This window comes from Quercus suber, unplaced genomic scaffold (genome assembly GCF_002906115.3).
Source record: "Quercus suber isolate HL8 unplaced genomic scaffold, Cork oak 2.0 scaffold_22, whole genome shotgun sequence".
NCBI lineage: Eukaryota > Viridiplantae > Streptophyta > Magnoliopsida > Fagales > Fagaceae > Quercus > Quercus suber.
Window position 1 is genome coordinate 1,470,903 of NW_027069487.1, and position 21,580 is coordinate 1,492,482.

The 21,580-nt window shown below is 32.5% G+C and overlaps 2 protein-coding genes across 2 annotated transcripts in view; one reads left to right on the forward strand and one right to left on the reverse strand.

Annotated features, from left to right (window-relative positions):
- Positions 1–1,330: 1,330 nt before the first annotated feature.
- LOC112020939 (cyclin-dependent protein kinase inhibitor SMR6) lies at positions 1,331–1,633 on the reverse strand. Its single transcript, XM_024053508.1, has one exon. The coding sequence runs from the start codon at positions 1,631–1,633 to the stop codon at positions 1,331–1,333; it is 303 nt and encodes a 100-aa protein (XP_023909276.1).
- A 16,005-nt stretch (positions 1,634–17,638) lies between these two features.
- Positions 17,639–21,580, forward strand: part of LOC112020953 (uncharacterized) — a 42,134-nt gene continuing 38,192 nt past the window's right edge. Inside the window, exons 1-4 of the mRNA XM_065764929.1 lie at positions 17,639–19,234; positions 19,406–19,817; positions 21,071–21,237; positions 21,342–21,362. Coding sequence (XP_065621001.1) covers positions 17,639–19,234; positions 19,406–19,817; positions 21,071–21,237; positions 21,342–21,362 — 2,196 coding nt within the window. The remainder of the gene's footprint in view (positions 19,235–19,405; positions 19,818–21,070; positions 21,238–21,341; positions 21,363–21,580) is intronic.

The following is a 21,580-nucleotide window of genomic DNA, read 5'->3' on the forward strand; positions in this document are numbered from 1 at the left end:
TTAAATGAAACTAATAATTTACTAAATATAGTTACATATGTTATTAAGTTGTGTTAAAAGTTGTGACAAATGTTGTCAAAAAAGAACTAACATTTAATTTGAAGGTTGTACCAAACAATCCCTCAACACCACCTAGGATGCTAATCTATCACATTATTTGTTTGTAATTTTTTATAATCAGAGAAGCATTACGAGGAACTTGGCTTCGCTTAGAGTTCCTGGTGAGGTGGGGCATGTAGGTGGGACACAGAAGAAGATTAAAGAGAGGTTGGCAGAGCATAAAAAAGGTACTTGGACTCTAACTCTCTAAGTAAATGACTTACGAGCTCTTTGTCATAGTCAATCAATTGTGAAGCATCCGTGCAGCATCTCAGCCGTGGAAAAGATTTACTTTACATGTGTTGGGCAACTTTTGGCTACTTATAGCTAGGTATTGACTCGTATATGGAGTCCTATATCCTATGTACACACCACACGTGTGTATTTACTATTTATGTGTTGATAGAGAGCTGAAGAGTAGAAAAACATATTATAGTGTGTTTACCAACAGTAATTTCTATTAGTAATTTAGTTTATTTCTGAGTGCACTATGCCACAATTAACCTTTTTTGGTAAATAAGAAGCTTTCAATAAAAAGCTGACGAAGTAATAGTGAGAGGCTGAGGGCAATGGAATGGAAGCAAAAGATGAAATCAAAACTCAGACCAATTTACCTCAAAAATGTCTTTGATAATGATTGATACACAGAGAGGGGTAGCAAGAGAGAGAGAGAGAGTTAATGAGCAAAGACTCTTGCTGAATGATAAGTGGAGCAGAGAGGTACACTGACAAAACTCTCTTTAAGCTTTACAAATTTTCAAATCTATGTAAAATTTCTATCAATGAGAGGGAAATAGAAATCAAAGAGTGCAAAAAATGAGTAAAATCTCTGCTCATTTTGTGTCAGTCATGTTAACCATAACAAGCATCAGATAATGAATAGCGACATATAAGCAAAAAACAATGCAATTAAACTCATTCCACTCAAACACAAGCACAAAGCAGAACTAAAAACAACTTTGGCAACCAAAAGTATCCACTAAAAAGCAATAAACTTGAAAAACGATAAACTAGAATACCCCATTTGATAAAATATCATATCTTTGTACATACACTTCTCTCCAGTCTCCACCAACCATCAACAGAGAATAGAGATTAATATTAAAAATACACAAAAACCCAAATAGAGAAAAGTAAAAAAAAGTAAAAATCACAACAAAACCCCTAAACCTTAACTCTAATTTTTTGGCCAACTACTACTCTCAACTCTAATTTTTCTCTTCCTGAAAGCTCAATTAGCTTTCTCAACATGGCTTCTGAAAACTGTGTCCAAATCAGGAGGAGTAAAGAACACCCTCGCATCATTAAAATGACATCTTGGTGTAGTTCTGCGCTTCCTTGGTGCTGGTGGGCAAGGCAATATCTCTGGTATTCTTGCTGCTTTAGCTGTTGGAGTTGTGGCACATGAACCTTCATCATCATCAACAAAAACATCTTGGCTCTCTTTCCCTCTGGATTTTGTACTTACAGGCTTCAAAGCTCTTACTAGGCCAACTAACCCTCCTTCCACTTGTGGCTTCTTTGAAAAACCCATCACTTTAAAAATCCAAACTCAAAACAAAAACAATAAAAAAAAACCAACACCCTTTGAACTGAAACTGAATCAAACCCAATAAAGGAGACACCTTTACGCTTTGATTAAAAAAAAAACCCAGAACAGAACAAACCAAAGTGAAGAGAAAGACGGGGTTTTTTTTGTTTGTTTTGATTTGAATACTAGGAGAATCAGTTTGATTCAAAAGAAAATAAAAGATGGGATTTTTGGTGATCAGATGAGAGAATCAGAACAAACCAAGAGAACTAGTTTAAAAGCAAAGATAAACAAACTTGGTTTGAGAATCAAATTGGAAAGAGAGTTTTAGCAGAGAAGAGAATAAAAGAAAAGGGTCTTTCTTTTGTGTGTGAGAGAGAGAAAGAGAGAGAGAGGGTTTTAGTGGGAAAATAATAATAGAGAAGAGAGAGCTTGTGTTTGGAGCAAAAGATGTTTATAAATATTTTGATTTTGAGTGTGAAAGTGAAGCAAACCCGTGAGCTTAAACCATTTCTATGAGCGAAAGAAAGAAAATTATATTATATATATATATATATAGTAATTAAATAAATAAAGAGCAAAAAGAGAAAAAGGGCTGCCCGTAAATTTCACGGGCAGCAGAAACCGAGTGAAGAGTTTTGGGGATTTTGGCGCCAAAATTGGGGATTCTAGTTGGCAACGGCTCTTTTTCCCGCCATGTTTTATATAATTTTTTTTTCTCCGGGTTTCCGATTATACCCCTTTTCTTTGACAATTATTTTTGGGAATTGTGCTCTGCCACTATCTGGCACAATCACCGGCATATCGGTGAAAGCATATCTGAAAGTGACGTCGTTTTGTGCATGAGCTTGGGCCAATCTTTTTTGTTTGATGTTGTTTTTCTGAGTGGGCCTAATCTTATTTAAGGCCCATTTATCCATTGTCAGGTCTGTAGGACAGTACTTCTTGGCACATTTTGATGTGGTGAAAAATTTAGCTGACTATTTCCTTTTTACCACAAAAGCTTGGTAAGGATAAAATTTAGATACGGTTATTTATATGCTTTTTTTTTTTTTTTGCTTAAAATATAGTTCTTAGATTCAGTATCTTAATTTTTTAATTAAATTTAATCATATGATTATATTGTCCAATAAATCATATGGTTAAATTTAATTGTCATTGAAAAAGATACTGTGTTTTTCTTATTATGATAAATACGAATATGTTTAAACTTGGCAAATTCAAATTTAAATTCATTATTCAATGATAATGGATAATATTGTTTAGTAAATTGGTGAATGAACTTGTATAACACCTATATAACTTTACTTTGAGTTTTACAGTTTTGGATAGGAATGTGAAAACTTGGCTGAAATTTTGTCAGTCTTTGGGCTAATAAGTAAGGCTTAAAATGGCAGAGCTGATTTTAGACTCGACTGGATAACTGGGCCTCTGACAGTAAATTATATAATAAGGTTATTCTTTGCAGGGTAACTGCTAATTTGCTAGCCCGTCATGACTACCTTAATGCATGCTGAACCAGTTCCTAGGATCCACAAATGAGTACCCATTGCCCAACAAGAAATAAACTCACAAAGGGTTGCATAGAATATGGAATCCAATTTATTGACTGTACCATTGAGTCTGTCTGTGAGAGGGTGAATAGTGAATTTACTGCAGGAGTAATTGGGTTTGACCCAAATTCATTGAGTTTGTGTTTGATTCAATAAGGGAAAAAAAAAATCATCAACAGAATCCAAGAATAGTAGCAGTGACAAAGACTGTTTTGTTATTGTTTTTTTAACAGGAACTAAAATATGAACCATATTTAAGAGCCTCACATAGGATCTTCTCATAATATAATGGAGAATGTACTAAGATTTAAAATTCACTAAAAAAGATTTGGTAGCTTAGGCATTCATGCGACAGAGTAGGTGAATTATAAGCGTTTGTATCTGCGTACTCAACAAATTTTAAAGGTGCTACTATAATTTTATAAATGAAAGTATCGGTTTGTAAGATTGAAAACCATTAAAACTTCTTGTAGTTTATGAAACATGCTTAGAAAAAAATCAAATAAAAGGTGCAGATATTGATGGAGTGAACACATCAATGAGGTAAGGCAAGATTACATTCTACTTTAGAATCTTAAATGGACTTTTTATTTCTGAAAGTAAGCAAAAGAGCTCCATGCTGAAATAAGCATGACTTAAGGATTAGATTTTAAAAAAAACTTATTTGTTTATGTATATTATTTCAAAATTTCGGTATATATATTTTTTAATTACAACACCATATTTGTAAACATTAACAAATAAGGCCATCAAAAAAAAAAAAATTTAACAAATAAGTTTTCGATAAAAAAAAGTTAATTCAAATAAACATAACTATATATAAAATTATAGAATATTTCAGAAATGTCATTAATACGACATCTCTTCACACATAAACAACAAATCTAATAATGGGTTCGTTTGGATAGTACTTATTGTTGCTGAAAGTTGCTAAAAACTGATTGTTGCTGAAAACACTATAGCAAAATAATTTTTAAATGTGTGAATAGTATTGTGGGACCCACTTTTAATATTAAATATTGCGTGAACAGTGCATAAACAGTACGTGAATAGTACATGCATAGTACATGCACAGTAAATTTTGTCCCAAAGTCAAAAAAGCCAGAAAAAAAAAAAAAAAAAAAAAAAAAAAAAAAAAAAAAAAAAAAAAAAAAAAAAAAAAAAAAAAAAAAGAGAAAACATGAAACGGAAAACGTGCCGCAACTTACTGTGCAATCCAAACGCAGCCAATGAATATGCATTTATTATACTTTCATAATACTCTATAATTACCTCTATATAAAATAGACCTCACTTATAGATAGTGCATTTAAGATTTTCATAAGTGAGATAGGCATGGGGGACATGTATGAGAGAATTTCTCAACCAAGAGTCGTCTATTCAATCATCATACCAGATATGTCAGCAAAAATACACACTTATACGGCAAAAAAGTGTCTTTATTAGAATATTTCTGCAGCACGGCATGTTCACCATCACACATGACAAACACTCTTGCCTCATCAGATCTCTAGACGTGGCCCCCAACCTAGTTGTTCTAGTGCGGGGCCTACTTGACAAAGCACAGGTGTGTGGGTCCAAGGGCGGCTCTGGCATCCCTAGCCACCCAATAGGAAGCCAAATCTGAAATCAGTGCTGACATGGTACCCACGAAGATGATCAGGAAGAATAATTCTAGCAACGCAATCAATTTCGCAATTTATTGACTTGTACAACTGTGAGCAGCGAATTTTTTTTTCGTTAAACACACGTTAGGAAGAATAGTTCAAACACATGTTTTTAGTTTCTAAACAACATTACATGTATTTTTACACACTTTTTCATCCACAGGTATTTTTAAAAAAACTGAAAATTGTTGTTTAAACACACATACTAACCAAGTCCCATAACTTTACAGAGACTACTCGTAATCGTATAAATTAACAAATTATAAAATTAGATGTATGATCGATCAGTCCTAATTAGGCTGTCATTTTCTCCACCAAAGAAAAAAAAATTTAGGCTGTCATTTAAAATTATTGAATCACATGGATATCAATCAACTTCTCTGGGTCTCATCATCTGGACTGGGCACACAAAAAACCAGCTCCAATTGCTGACCATAGAAGCCGGTGCCCATTTAGCCCACCAATGTATTTCAGCCTCTCCTTTCTCTATCTTGGACGGTGCTATATGAAAATAACCCGTCATAAGTTTATATACAGTTCAGAGAAAATCATGATCCTTGAACCTTGATCGTAGTCACCAGTTACACTTGTTATCGCTGTAGAGCTTTTTATCAGGTTGGGGCCACAACTCAGCCAACTTTTGTTTGGGCAACCAACTACATTCAAACCAACCCATTGAATGCGAATATCGTAAGTTGCAAATTTTCTCACCCTTTCTTTTCGCAAAATCTTCACTATTGTTGAGTATTGTTGAAGATAAATAAAGAAAGTAACGTCAATAATAGTAGATCTAAATAAGAATCAGTAACTTATAAAATCAACTCAATGAATTAGTCTAATAATTCAAAAAACTCGGGGTATTAGTTTCAAAACTCGTAGCAAATCATCTTGAAATCATTTCTAAAGGATTTTCCCTTATAATTTACTAGAAGACTACCCGAGAGAGTAATTAAGCTCAAAAAGAGCTTTGATCATCCATTTTTATAAAGAATAATTAAAGTAATAAATAGATAAATAAATCAGTAATTCTGAAAAATAGTACGGAAATAACCCACCATATGTCCCACATTTTCAAAGAGAATCATGGACCATGGTCACCAAGTTATATGTTATTGGAGAGTTTCTTATCAGGTAGGAGCCAGGGGACGCAACTAAGCCAACTTTATTTTTTGGTGCAAGTACATCCAAAACTATTTTCGAATTTGAATTAGATTATAAGTATATAGGGGTAGTGACTAGTGAGTTCTTACCAAATATTGTGACACTAAAGCCTATTGATTTGAGTTTAGATAATGACATGAAAACCATGCGTCCCGTTTTTCCTTTCTCTAGAAAATGAAAATTTTGGGTCAAATGCAAATGAGGAATGTAAACAGAGAAGTAGCTCAACAGAACCCGATTTTAGAATAATTTTTCTTGAAAAATGCTAAAGCCAAAATTTATTTTACAAACCATTTTTATAAATTGCTAATGTAGTAAGTAATAATTGGTAAGTAAAAAGTGGTATTAGTGCTAGGCCTCAATGAAAACTAGTAAAATTTTGTCACATTAATTGTTTGTAAAAATGTTATAAAATAGTTTGTAGCTGTATTATTATTTAATTTTCTTTTTTAGGATAATATTTTACAGTATAATTTATTTGATTGGAGGGGACAGAATAAAATAACAAGTAGGTATAATCTAATATTCAAATGAGGATTATCAAAGGTTACAAAATTCTGCCGCAAAGTAGCCCCTTTCTATGCAAGCGTGTGCCTATCCACATAGGGGTTAGCTTCCTGGAAACAGTTCCTAAATTTCACCCTTGAAATTTCCACCCTTGAAATTTCCAGAAGCTTGAAAGCCTTGAATGCGTGATTTCAAAACAATTAATTGGAAATTTTTTTGTTAATTAGTTAATTAGGTTGTGTTTATTTTGATGTAAAAATATCATGTGTTTAACTAAGTTCATGAAAAAATTTTGGAAAACATTTTCAAATATTTGACTTGTACAAAAGAAGAAGGAGATCTTAGCACTCCGAAATCAAACCAACCCCATAAAATCACTAAAAACATTAGCTCGAATCAAACCTCATTGATCAAACCAAAACTAAAAAATCACAAAATCGACTGAAATCAAACTCAATAAAATAGCTAAACCAATTATCCAAATTCATAGAGTCAATCTCCATCTCGATCATGTATGCGGTGGTTGAATGATCTACAATGCCTAAAAAACTTGCCATGATACCACCATGAGCCCCCTAGAGCCACTATAGGCTAGGTCAAGTGAGAGAGGTTAGATCTTGACTGGGCCAGAGAGAGAGAGAGAGAGAGATGAGTGTCTTATTCCAAACTAGAGGGAATATGAGTGTAATAACAAAATCTTAGGAGAGGGAGGTCCGAGCAATTTTCCCTCATAATAAATACTTACTAATAATTACCACAATGATCAATTTTCATATTTAAAGAGAGAGAGAGAAAGGGGATCCTATAAATACGTTCATCAAACTTTCTCATATATTACACAGGGTACCGACTAGTAACATATAACATAATATTCTTTTATCTTCTTCTTCTTATATATAATTTTAAACTTCTTCTAATGTTGCAACATAAATATTTGAAAGTTAATATTTTTCACATCTCCCTGCCCCACTATCAAACTATCTTTAAAAAAAATACCACCTTTTTAGAAAGTTACTCATTACTAAAAAAAATCTCACTAAATTGGATTTGATTTCTTCAAAAAATTTTTAATTTAATTAAGTAAGTTCTATTTTATAAATTAGTAAAGGACCTCCACGATGCATGGATAATGCTTTAAATTGTCATGTGAAAGATTATATAAAATGATTAAAATATGTTAAAGAAATAACATGAAGTAATGTCGGGAAACACATGAATAGGTTTTTATTGAATTAAAGTAATACAAAATTAAGGGGATAAATAAATTTTTTTAATCTCAAGAGAATAGAGAAATAGAGTATGTCATAGGAATTAGTTGAAGTAACGAAATCATCATGAAAAGTGAAGAGCAATTAAAGGATTAAAGAATAACATATGAATATTGTAATTTAAATAATGATAAAAGCATTTTAATCTATTCCATATTATTGATATTTATTATATGGTGTAACCGTGCCACATGATAGAACCTCATGGTCTCCCACGTGAGATTTTTGCTTTCTTATTTAAAAAACATAGCCATATATATATATATATATATATTAGTGCACACCTATAAATAATTAATATGTGCATTTAACTATGGACACATTCAATGAACTAATATTTTGACATATATGTAATATTTGTTGAGGTGGAAGCCTAAATTAAGAATGTGTCACTTGGCAGAACCTCATGCACTCCTACATGAGATCTTTGCTTTTTATATCCACTAGTGTGTAACCTCATATGTATGCACGAGTACAATTAAAACAATCACAATTACACAATTCAAATTATACATTTTTTTGAGAAGATGTTTAAATTATACATGTATGCGCTTACATTTTTTTTAAACCGTACATTTCTAAAGTATGTAATGGTTTCTCATTTTATATATATATATATATAATTTAGACTCTTCGGTTTTTGCATCAAATAATTCACTTACAACAAAAATTTAAAAAAAAAATTTTAAAAGACACATGGCAAAAAATTGGACTCCAATTGAAATCCAATATAGAATCTAATTGGATTTGGACATTTCAATTTTTACACTAAAATAATTCACTTGGTACAAAATTAGATGGGACATGTGACGTAAAATTGAGAATCCAATTGAAATTTAATTGAAACTTCTTTGAGTTTTGAATTTTAATATATATATATATATATATTGATTGATTGATTTTCTAGTTTGACTTTTGTTTTTTAATTCTTATTAACTTTTGTTGACTCTATAAAGTTGTCACCGTTTTATAAAACCTAAATTTTCCCACATTATCATTCAAATATATGTTTTTATTTTTTTAATAAAAAAAAATTTAATTTTTAGAGTTACAAATAATCATAAAATAATTCATAACCTTTTTGGATTAAGCAACCAAATACTAAATTCTCATTAAATTATAATTGATATTTTTTAATAAATAAAATTATCCTTTTTCCAAATTATCATAGTAATATATATATATATATATAGTTTTTATTCTTCTTTTTGGATAAAACAACCCATCACTATGAAAATTATCACATAGTTAGAGTTGATATTCTCTAAACAAATTCTAAATAAATTAGGAAAGTTCTATTAAAAAAAACGCTAATTTAATTATTGTTATTAATCTGAACAAAAATTTATAAAAGTTTTATTTATAGAAAAAAAAAATATTTATCAAGGAGTTTCAAAATGATTTGTTTCATTACTTATTTTAAGTAATTTTATAATCTATTATTATTGTAGGGGCACTGGGCCCATTAGTATGTGTCTATGTATATATTGGGTCGGAAGCCTGATCTGAGGACATTAAGTAGTCTGAAGACGGGAAAACACTATTGTATGAATCCGTGTTAGTGAGTGAAGAGGTGAGGTCTGATCATGATTTTCCAAGAGGACAATCCGAGGAGGAATGCTTCCTCGACTGAGCAAAGCTGAGGTTAGAAGGTGCAATCTGCCATCAAGAGCAACTTTCCAGATAATTTCACTGATGATGATAAGTATCAAGAAGAAACATTTTTTTTTTTTTTGAGAGAAAGATAGAATCAAGAAGAAACATGACAAAGGAAGACTATGAAATATTTAAGAGAAAATTGCTACTACCGCATTGAATGCTCTGCAGCTAACTCTCTAGCCGCATTAATGAGGAAGTGATATCCGAACAGTAGTTTTCAGCCTTACAGCTATTCTCCAAAGACTTCAGGAATGTGCTAATGTGACAAGGATCAACACTAACAATCTAATCTACACGTGGAGGGCAAAAATGAAAGAAGGAAGATAGTATAAAATAGAAGGGAGGCCTTGAGAGAAAGGGATCGAAGAATTAAGAAAGAAATACTGTAGTAATAAAAATTGTACTTATAATCAACTTCAAGAAATATATACAAGAACTGATCTCCTCAAATTGTGCCAAGAATGATTTTCTTTAGATAAACCAGTCTATTTTTACTTCATTATCATTTGGACTCATTATAATTGCTACTCAACTCATTAGAACCTAATTTTCCAATTCACTCTCTACAAATTCATTGTATTGGGCTCTTTAGGCCTAGAAACTTTCAACTTTTGGACCTAGGATTCGAATTGTGTCCTTACAATTATATTTTGTTCATTATTTATTATTTCATTATCATGATTCATGCATGCTTGCACTATATGACTTTGTCAATTGCGACATAACTTAAAATTATTTTATTTCATTATCTATTTTTATTCAAAATTTATTTTATTATTGAAATATTTTATATCATGTAACTTAAAATATTTTATATTTTATATTTTACATAACACTAGTTATAATAAGTTGGTAGAATATAAACTATCAAGGTGATCATCCTATCAAAATCCATAAACAATGAAATATTAAATATCCAAAAATTGCGTCATTCTTTTTTACTAAAAAAAGAAAGAAAGAAAGAGAGAGAGACTTTGAAGTTGAAGCCTTGAAGGCGTCAAATACAATTTTGTACACTCTCAAAAAACAACGACCTAAGAGTTAGCAAGACCAAACAAATTTAAAGGCACTCCTAGTAAATATAATCAAGAATTATTTTTTTATATACCAAATTGTCAACGCAAGAAATAAAATGCATAGATGACTTTGGCATAAAATTGAAATGATTTTGTTTCATTTATATTGCCAACCCTGGCAATTCTTTATGCTTCTAAGCTTGTGAACAAGCTAGATAATCTCGTCATGCATGTTCTGGCCAATTATTTATCATTACACAAGTCTTCTTAAAAGTAGCTATACTTTAATTGAAAAAGATACGTATATTTTTTTTATGAAAAAGCAGGACCAAAGTTGCAATCTCCTCTGTTTATCAACGTAAGGGCGGCCAAGACCACAATAATGTTTTGTTTGGACGGTGTGTTTGGGATCCATTTTTTTGTAATGTTATGCAACTTTACACGTGCTGTGCTTACATAATATCAATTTGTGACATGGAACCAAACAATATAGAGAATATTTAGTTTACATATGCATACAAAAATTAGGCACACCATTTGGATTTTAATAATAATTTTCATGGATCTTGAACACTTTTGCCCTATGCCAGGCTTTACATTGATCATCAAGACCCATTTATGTGGTTTAATAACTCATTGATGAGCCACCTTGGCCTTGGCAAGGCCACCATCTTAATGCGATTCCTCAAAACTTTCAATTTCTAAAGTCTATACCATGTTACACAACTGGCTTCTGACCCTCACACATGGGCCATTTTTGTTTTGGTCATTGCTTGCATATTAAATAGATATGAATTAATGTTGCAAGTTAACAATGAAATCTATCAAACAACTTTCTACACCAAGTTAAGAAATAATGATCTATATTGATTCTCACATTAGAGGGACTACCTAATTTTGAATGTCATCATCATTATCCTTAGGAAAAGATGGTCCAAGCAGTTATCCTCATCAAGAGTGAGTCATTCAGTCATATGCTCACACCATCAAATTCTGGTTACACTACCAAATTGACATAGTTAATCATTAGAAAGATTAAGCAATCCTTAAACCACTAAAGCAACACTGTTATTCCCAACTAATATTCCAATTGGAAACTAAAATTTAGTAAGATGGATTCATGGGGCACGTAAATTTGGGACCCCTTGTGCTGGCCAATTTTGACTTCAAAATATGGAATATGAGTATTCTTGTATTACAGAAGATTCCACCATTTTCTGCTTACATGAGCCTTCAATATCATTATCGCCATGATTATCATGATAAAAATATACTTATCAGACTAATACAGAACCTAACCAATTAGAACCCACTTGCTTTTTCAAATTTTCTTCTTCTAATTCATTGCTTTAGTAGAATTGAAACTAAATTCAAAAGTTAATCTTCCACTTGTTGAAGATATCATACTAGATAACAGAATCATCTATACTAAAGGCAATACTGTAAAATTGAAAAATAATATGCAAAGGTTACAGAATATCCTTTAATGTTTAGAATCTCCTCCAGGCAATCAGGGGGTCCAGCTCCCACACTAGAGCCTCTCGAGCCACGATGCACCTCAAATTAGTTTGGATTTATTAAAGAGCAATCCCTTTAGTGGATATCACTTTAAACAAAGCAAAAAGGCAAACTTTCATCCCTGTATATTTGCCTTTAATCTATTCCTATTCCTTAAATATTTAGTTCAGTAAACATGTGGCTTAAAGAAACTCACACTAATATGAATTTTGATGTATACACTGCACACTCAACCTCAAATAATTTTGAAGTTTGACAATCCAAAATATTGGAAAGATCAAGGTCCTTTGGTCACAACTCCTAAGGGTAGTACAGTCTTCTGGCATGAACACAAGAAAACTTAATCCTTGAACTATTAAAATCCCCCTGGGGAAAATATCACTTTCATACAACATTATACTAAGGAAAGGAATTACAACCCCACAAAACAACTTACACAGCCTTCTTACAAAAAGAAACTGTTCAAAAAGTCTGGTTTCTTCTTTCTGAAAGTGGAGATATAATAAAAGTTGTAGTCTAGGATAATTTTTCTAAATTTCAAATAGTGCATTGTTTCACTAAAGGTGTATTAGTCTATTAAGGTATAAGACAGATCAATCAGTAGGACCATTGCATTTGTGGCCAACTCACCAATATATTAAAATATAAGTGGCCTTTTGTCAGTTCTTGCCTACTTTAGCAACAAAACCATCAAGTGATTAATACAAATATCTAATGATCCACAGACTCAACTGCAAGCCACGAGAATTTTTTTGAACAGCAATAAGCTAGCATCCAGAATTTTCAATTGAAAGCTACAAAGAATTTCAGACGGCAACACAGAAGTTGATCTACCTTTTGTAGTTTGGGCATGACAAAGTTTCTTCATGTTATTTCACCTTAGATTCAAGTATCCCAGCATGCATAATGGAGACTGGACCTGATATATCAGAAGCCATTTCTTACAGTATGTTTCCTAACATTCTCTCTTTACATCATCACATGGTTTCCACTTTGTGTTTCCTTCATATTTTTAAAATAAGATCACTGATATTTTCGTTTTTTTGGTAAGTTGATATGTCTGCCTAGAATAGACTTAACTATTTTGTAATGATTGGCTTATTCTAATCCAGAAGTTGATTTCTGGATTATTGACATTATATGAAACTCTAGGAAGCATGGATATTGATACGGCTTGGACAGTCGGAAACATGTCTGATACATATCCAAGAATTGAAAAAATAAACTTTAGAGTAGGTTACTTCTGTGACATGGTAGGATGCTTTGGCGATATGGCTGGGACATGGTTGAGACACATTTGGGGTGAAAATATATGAGAGAATGAAGTATCAGTTGAGCTATAGCTTAGTCATAGATGATTGTTTCTTTGTACTTTAAATACATGCTTCTTTCCCATCTCTTGTTGCTCATTTATTAGTTTTAGATGTGTTCTATAATCTTTTGGTGCCTGATTTTTTATCTTCTAAATGAAAATTTAATTTATTATATAAACATAAATGTATAGTTATTGATTAATTAATTAAAATATCCTTCTTGTTTTTCAAGAATTGTTATTTATCCATATCATCTCACATGTGCGTTTCTTGTTAGCATATTTGATTAGTTAAACATCTAGGAAACAGCGTTTTAGCGTTACAAGTTTATAAGACTCTGTTGCTCAATAGGAAAATATTAACTGTGCAATATCAAATTATCTTACATACAAGCAGAATTTGAAGTAAATTGTTGTTCTTTTGCTACAAACAGAATTCTATAAACCAGATGTTCCTTCAATTGTGCGGTTAAGTTTTTAGCTTGTTCATCTTTTCCTTCTAAAGTATCAATATATTGTATATTGTGGCCTTTTCTACTTTCTTTTCCACCACCATACAACTTTTCATCCTTTTTGATAGAAACTAGTTCAATATCTACGGCTGTATTACTCCTTTAGCACAAAATACATTTAAAGGGTTACACTGGATCAGAATTTTGATACTTGTATGCCAGTCTTAAATTTTCAAGACAATAGAAATGATTAGAAAATGTTGTCTCATTCTTGAAATGCAAAATAATTAAAGTAAATTTCAGAGGCAAGCAATGGTTTATCCATTAGGCAAGACTCACATAAGTTCTTCCTTAACTTGCCATGAATCATCTTTAATATTGCCTGATTTACTTTGTTACAACAAAGCCTATTCTAACTCAATATTGCATCTCACATGTACACACTGGCCACAATTTATAATTAAAAAAAAAAAAAAAAAAACAACAACAACAACAAACAAACAAACAAACTAGGAAACAGCGTTTTAGCGTTACAAGTTTATAAGACTCTGTTGCTCAATAGGAAAATATTAACTGTGCAATATCAAATTATCTTACATACAAGCAGAATTTGAAGTAAATTGTTGTTCTTTTGCTACAAACAGAATTCTATAAACCAGATGTTCCTTCAATTGTGCGGTTAAGTTTTTAGCTTGTTCATCTTTTCCTTCTAAAGTATCAATATATTGTATATTGTGGCCTTTTCTACTTTCTTTTCCACCACCATACAACTTTTCATCCTTTTTGATAGAAACTAGTTCAATATCTACCGCTGTATTACTCCTTTAGCACAAAATACATTTAAAGGGTTACACTGGATCAGAATTTTGATACTTGTATGCCAGTCTTAAATTTTCAAGACAATAGAAATGATTAGAAAATGTTGTCTCATTCTTGAAATGCAAAATAATTAAAGTAAATTTCAGAGGCAAGCAATGGTTTATCCATTAGGCAAGACTCACATAAGTTCTTCCTTAACTTGCCATGAATCTTCTTTAATATTGCCTGATTTACTTTGTTACAACAAAGCCTATTCTAACTCAATATTGCATCTCACATGTACACACTGGCCACAATTTATAATTAAAAAAAAAAAAAAAACAAACAAACAAACAAACACAAACATATGCACATGCATACACAAGTAAATAGAACCATAACTGCAAAACATATTTAATTAAAGTCCGTTTAGGAATAATTTATTTAGTTGAAACTGAAAACTTTTTACTAAAAGTATGCTAAAGTATGCTTGTACCTTTAAAAAAAAATTGAAAATGTGAGAAAATACGGAAAAAAGTGAGGTTTTAAAAAGTTACATAAAAGCTAAAAAGCTAAAAGCTAAGCTTATAAGCTCATGACAAACATACTCTTATCATCCAATTATGTACTAGATAAACTACATGTTTTTAATTGAAGGACAAAAGCTTTGCAAGAGACTAAAAGCAACAATCGTGCCAGAACAAATATCCACATACCTTTATATTCCAATTTCAGTCAACCACCCAAGAAACTAATCTCGAATATTTACAGTTAAGACACTATTGAGGAATAACTATTTCCTGTAATGAACTAAATAACTATTTCTCATAGATAATCATTCTATTACGTGATCTATTACAGCATACCAAACGTGTCATAAGTAATGTAGGAGTATAATGCATAACAAGGAAGATGACAGCCTGGCACAAGGCCAGCCAAGCCAAAGGGTTCATTTCACATACGTTATAGGCATATTGTTATTGTAGTTAAATCCCCAATAAACAATATGGCATAAGTGAATTGAACCCTTAGGCTTGGCTGGCCATGTGCCGTGTCACTCTTTCATCCCATGTCACCATGCCACATCATCATCATCATCCTTGTAATGCATTAGACTCCTACATCATAAAGAACCCAAAAGTTCTTGTGCAACAACCTTTCCCTTAAAGTAAATAGGAATATGCAAATAGACAAGTGCCTTTTCAGCAATGTTGTGTGACTTCAGTACCATCACAAACTGGCACTCTAGGAAAGTGACGATTTTGGACAAAGAGACAAATATAGGATATTTTTCCTTTCAAGAAAATTTTCTCAGAATATGCATGCATAAATGTATATTTTGGTGATATTCCTCTAACTGTTGAACTTATCAATTTCATTAAGAGGCACAACCAAAGATGACCTGTGTGTGTTTGAAATAGCATCCTTTAACATGCATTGATGAAATTACACACAGACCTGCCCAGATTTCTAAAATAAGTTCTTTTAAAGTCATTCACATGACTGAGACATGATCAACTAGTTTTAAACACACATTGGTTGGAACAAAGTTGTCTCCTTTAATCCAACTAAAGCGTATAATTGTAGAGAAAATAATATTACAAAAATAGAGTAAGGAGATGAGGGAAAAGGAGAATATGATATTTTATGGACATCATATATGTATGTCATGCAAAATATAATGTAAACTGAGAAACAAAAGATAGTGTAGTCAATTCGAGATGACAAATCTCCTGAACTTGAGAGAGGAAATAGACATTATATGTTAATTTTCTGCTTAATTCTCTCATTAATGCATTCAATGTACATAAATAGTCAAGGATGAGATAACCTCATCAACAAATCCTAAAACATAGGAACTAATCATATCCTAAAACATAGGAATTGAATTGAATACAAATAGATAACAATAATAATCTATCTAGGAAGATTTATTAAATGCATAACAAGGAAGATGACAGCCTGGCACAAGGCCAGCCAAGCCAAAGGGTTCATTTCACATACGTTATAGGCATATTGTTATTGTAGTTAAATCCCCAATAAACAATATGGCATAAGTGAATTGAACCCTTAGGCTTGGCTGGCCATGTGCCGTGTCACTCTTTCATGCCATGTCACCATGCCACATCATCATCATCATCCTTGTAATGCATTAGACTCCTACATCATAAAGAACCCAAAAGTTCTTGTGCAACAACCTTTCCCTTAAAGTAAATAGGAATATGCAAATAGACAAGTGCCTTTTCAGCAATGTTGTGTGACTTCAGTACCATCACAAACTGGCACTCTAGGAAAGTGACGATTTTGGACAAAGAGACAAATATAGGATATTTTTCCTTTCAAGAAAATTTTCTCAGAATATGCATGCATAAATGTATATTTTGGTGATATTCCTCTAACTGTTGAACTTATCAATTTCATTAAGAGGCACAACCAAAGATGACCTGTGTGTGTTTGAAATAGCATCCTTTAACATGCATTGATGAAATTACACACAGACCTGCCCAGATTTCTAAAATAAGTTCTTTTAAAGTCATTCACATGACTGAGACATGATCAACTAGTTTTAAACACACATTGGTTGGAACAAAGTTGTCTCCTTTAATCCAACTAAAGCGTATAATTGTAGAGAAAATAATATTACAAAAATAGAGTAAGGAGATGAGGGAAAAGGAGAATATGATATTTTATGGACATCATATATGTATGTCATGCAAAATATAATGTAAACTGAGAAACAAAAGATAGTGTAGTCAATTCGAGATGACAAATCTCCTGAACTTGAGAGAGGAAATAGACATTATTTGTTAATTTTCTGCTTAATTCTCTCATTAATGCATTCAATGTACATAAATAGTCAAGGATGAGATAACCTCATCAACAAATCCTAAAACATAGGAACTAATCATATCCTAAAACATAGGAATTGAATTGAATACAAATAGATAACAATAATAATCTATCTAGGAAGATTTATTCTATTTCTAAACTAAATTCATATAATTTATCCAATACCTGGGTCATAACATGGTCTATCCCTAAATCAACTGCAGATGGAAGAATTTGTCAGGCTGATGAAATAACAAGACAAGCAGAAATGGTGATTTCAGATGACGAAAAGCAGCTTCAGAAAGGTGAAAAAATTGAGGCTGTAGAAGAGGCAGGAATAGAGATAACAGAAGTGGAAGAGATAAACAAAAGGGCAATACCAGGTGACAAAAACCATGACACAGTAAATGTTACAGGAACTAGTTCACAGATGGCAAAGACTGAAGAAGAAAGCCTCAACATTGAGGGGCATGAAACTTTAAAGGATGAGAGAGTCCATGATCAACATGTTGAAGTAATTTCAAATCAACAGGCTTCCGTTGAAGAAATCCCACAAAGTACAGAGAAAGAGATGAAGGATGCACAGAAAGAAGAGGAAAGAGAGACAGTGGTGGACAAAGATACTTTGGTAGAATCAAGTGAAGAAGTTATCAGCATACTTGAGGCAACTGCGGTTCAAACTAGTAAAGCTTCAGTTCATACCAAAGATTTGACAGTCAACAACTTAAACAAGGATGTTGAAAAAGTGACAGACCTATGTACCAAAGATGAAACTATAGACAAATCCTCTACCGCTGACACCACACTCTTCCAAGAAGGGCTTGGAGAAACAAAATTGAAAGGAGTAGAGTACAAGGAAACTGAGAAGTACTCTGATTTGGTGGCTGAGGAAAAGGGTCCTGAAACAATTAGGCCTAGCGAAGAGATAGGAAATAAGGACAAGAAAGATAAGGTCATGTATGATAGAATTGAAGATGCCTCCTTTTCAAAAGAAGAAAGTCCAAACATTCAGAATGATGAAGGTACAACCTTGGATATTGGAGATGGAGATAAGGACAAGCCTGAAAAGTCATCTGTCATCCTAGAACAATGCAGGGCAAGCCAACAAGAAGATGGACCAGAAGTAGGACAGAAGATAAAAGAGGCCAGCAGCACTGAATGCGAAGAGAAAAAACAAGATGCAACTGAATTAAACAAGCAAGAGGAAGATGTAACTTCAGTTGAAGATGAGATGCAAAATAAGAACAGGTTAGATACCCCCTTTGTCACAGAAGAGACGAGCCAGCAGGAAGTAGACAATTCTGAGATATTCAAAGTAGACCCCAAAATTGGGTTAGAGAATATTGTCATAGAGAGTACAAAAGAAGTTACAAACCCAAATGAAATCTTTGAGAAATTTGCCCAAGCTGATAGCTCTGCAAGTGAAAACAGTAAGGATGTTGAAAATTATGACAAAAAGCCTGATGCTTCCTCCAGGACATGTGAGGATGGTATGCAGAGCAAAGCTGAGGACCTGGATGTGACAGAAGCTTCAGCAGGGGAGACAAGAGAGAAGGAAGGGTTTACAGTCATGGTGAATGAAGATAACATCAGCGAAACAGATTTCATTGAGGCCATGAAGCTTAGCAAATTGGAATCAAAAGAGCATGAGGGAGGTCCTGAGCATAATTTATTGCAGCAAAATGAACCAGAAAAGGAGGAGCTTGAAAGACCCTCGAATAAGATTTCTGAGGAGATTGAAACAGGAGCTTCAAGGGAAACCACTGAATTCGAAAATCCAGGAGATAGCTTCAAGGAAAAAAGGCAGGATGACAAATCAACTGCTACTTATGATACCACTAGTGTTGAAATTCCTGGGCAAAAGGTTAGATATTCTTTCTTCTTCTTCTTCCAATTAAAAAGTTTAAATATTATTCTCCAATTTGTTTGATTAGAACATATATCCTGGTTTTGAAAATTTATTTTTATGTCGTTGAGGTAGACAGTTTTTTTCATAAATACTGAAGATTTCATTGATTCTTTATTTCTGATGCAGAATCCCCCACTGATTGATTCAAATGAGAAGACTGAAAGTTCAGAAGCTGAAATTCCAAACAACAATGCCAATAATTTACATGTTACACATTCATTGGTTGAAGAGACGGGACAAGTGCAAGGCAAAAGGATTGATGAAGTCTTCGAATTTGAACCTGAAGAAGAAATACAAAAGTCAACTTGTACCTCTACAGTTGAGGAAAATCAAGCAGCAAATGCGTCTGAAGCATACAAAAGCACAGAGGGCACATTAATAGAGCATTCATCTGCAGAAGGGACTGTAAGAATGGAAACAAACATTACTGAGAAACTTGAAACAGTTTATGGATTGGAATCTGATGAGAAGTTAGAGGTCAGTGATGCTCAGGCTAACATACCAGAGGTGACACATAAGGAAGAAGCTATTGTTACAGGTATACATAAAATTGCAAAAAGTGAGTAGTTTCAATTCAAAACCTCAACCAAAATTTTCACATAATTCATGCTCATCTTACTAGTAATTAAAACAAACTTTAAAAGTTCAAACAAAACAGGGAAATGTATTATGAGCTTTTGGTTGCAGTAGGTAGGAGCCCTGTAGACAGGTTCTGAACACTAAAAAAGACATTTCTAATATAGGGACTCAATCACTAAGTAAGTCATACTTAGAGTCAAATCACATATATTCTTTTTTTGTCATTCTATTCTATTCGAAGTTATACTCAGCATTACTTCCTTAATTGGCATGTCCTTTTTTAGAACTTTCACTAATTTTATTTTTTTCTTCTTCTTCTTCTTCTACCTTTTTTTGTTATCTCAACTTAAATTAACTCACCGTTTTTCATTGGTGCATTAATCTCTCTCCTCCAAACATGACCTAATAATCTCAAGCAACTCTTCCTCATCTTTTTATCAATAAGGGTCCCCTATCTTTAAGCGAATTTACTCATTTTGAATGCTATCTTTCTGTGTATATCCACTTCTATAATCTTAACATTCTCATATTGAGTACACTCATTTTATGAATATGTCGCTTCTTAACAGTCTAACATTTAGTACATAGAGCATAATTGGTCTTATAGCAGTCTTATAAATTGCCCCTTTAACTTAATAGTTATTCTACAATTATATAATACTCTTGATGCATTTTTCTACTTCATCCACCTTACTCTTATCCTAAAATTCACATAATCTTTAATCTCTCCATCTTTATGAATCACAATTTACCCCCTTTGGTTTGGCACTTTCACAATCTAGTCCAAAATATTTCAATTGCTAATATTACTACTAAAGTTTGGACAAATTGAAACTGTTAGTTTTCCATCCAAACTAACAGATTTTACATTTTGTGGCCATTTCCTTCAATTTTCTCACCCTTCTTCTTCACTGGAATTCTTCTTCTTAAAAGGAAAAACGAATTACACCAAATATATGACCATCACCATTAGAGATCAAAGAAAATTCCATTTAATACAAATTACACCAAATCCATATCGTCATTAACAAAACTAATGCATGATAACAAGCAAGTAGCTACTGTTCTAGAAAGCTCACAGGCTCATCAACACTTCAGTACGGCCACAAATTTCTATAACTGCTAACAAAGTCAAATATTTGACTACAGCCAACATATATGTATACTCCAATGAGTTTGTAGGAAATGATGAACTTTAAACATCCAATGCAGGTAATGACATTGAAGAAGGCTCACTTGAAAATGACAGAACTAAAGTCGCCCACTCTGTATATACTGGAGACAAGACTGTTGAGCAAAGCTTACCAGTAAGAAGTCTTATGGAACCAGCACCAACATTGAGCGGTGAAGATGAGAGGAGCAATATAATACTGGAAGAGGTTTGACTGCAATGTAGAACTTATAATTAAATGAATGTGTATGTACATGGATACATATGTGTTAGAATTATTATTAAATGATTAAATTTACCATTTCCTTATAGCTTAAGCTTTTGGAACATTCGGTAATTTATCATGGTATTAAAGCAGGAGATTCTAAGTTTGTCCCTGCCTCCACCCTACCTCCCATTTGACATGTTAAGAATCCCAAGCGCTAGGCCTCACTTAATAAGGGGGAGTTTAGGCCCACATGTGAGGTGGAGGTGTTAGAATTATTATTAAATGATTAAATTCACAATTTCCTAATAGTTTAAGCTTTTAGAACATTCAGTAATTTATCAAT

Bases quoted from the DNA above. Each gene is read 5' to 3' on its own strand.
- LOC112020939 (XM_024053508.1), bottom strand. From the start codon at position 1,633: ATGGGTTTTTCAAAGAAGCCACAAGTGGAAGGAGGGTTAGTTGGCCTA.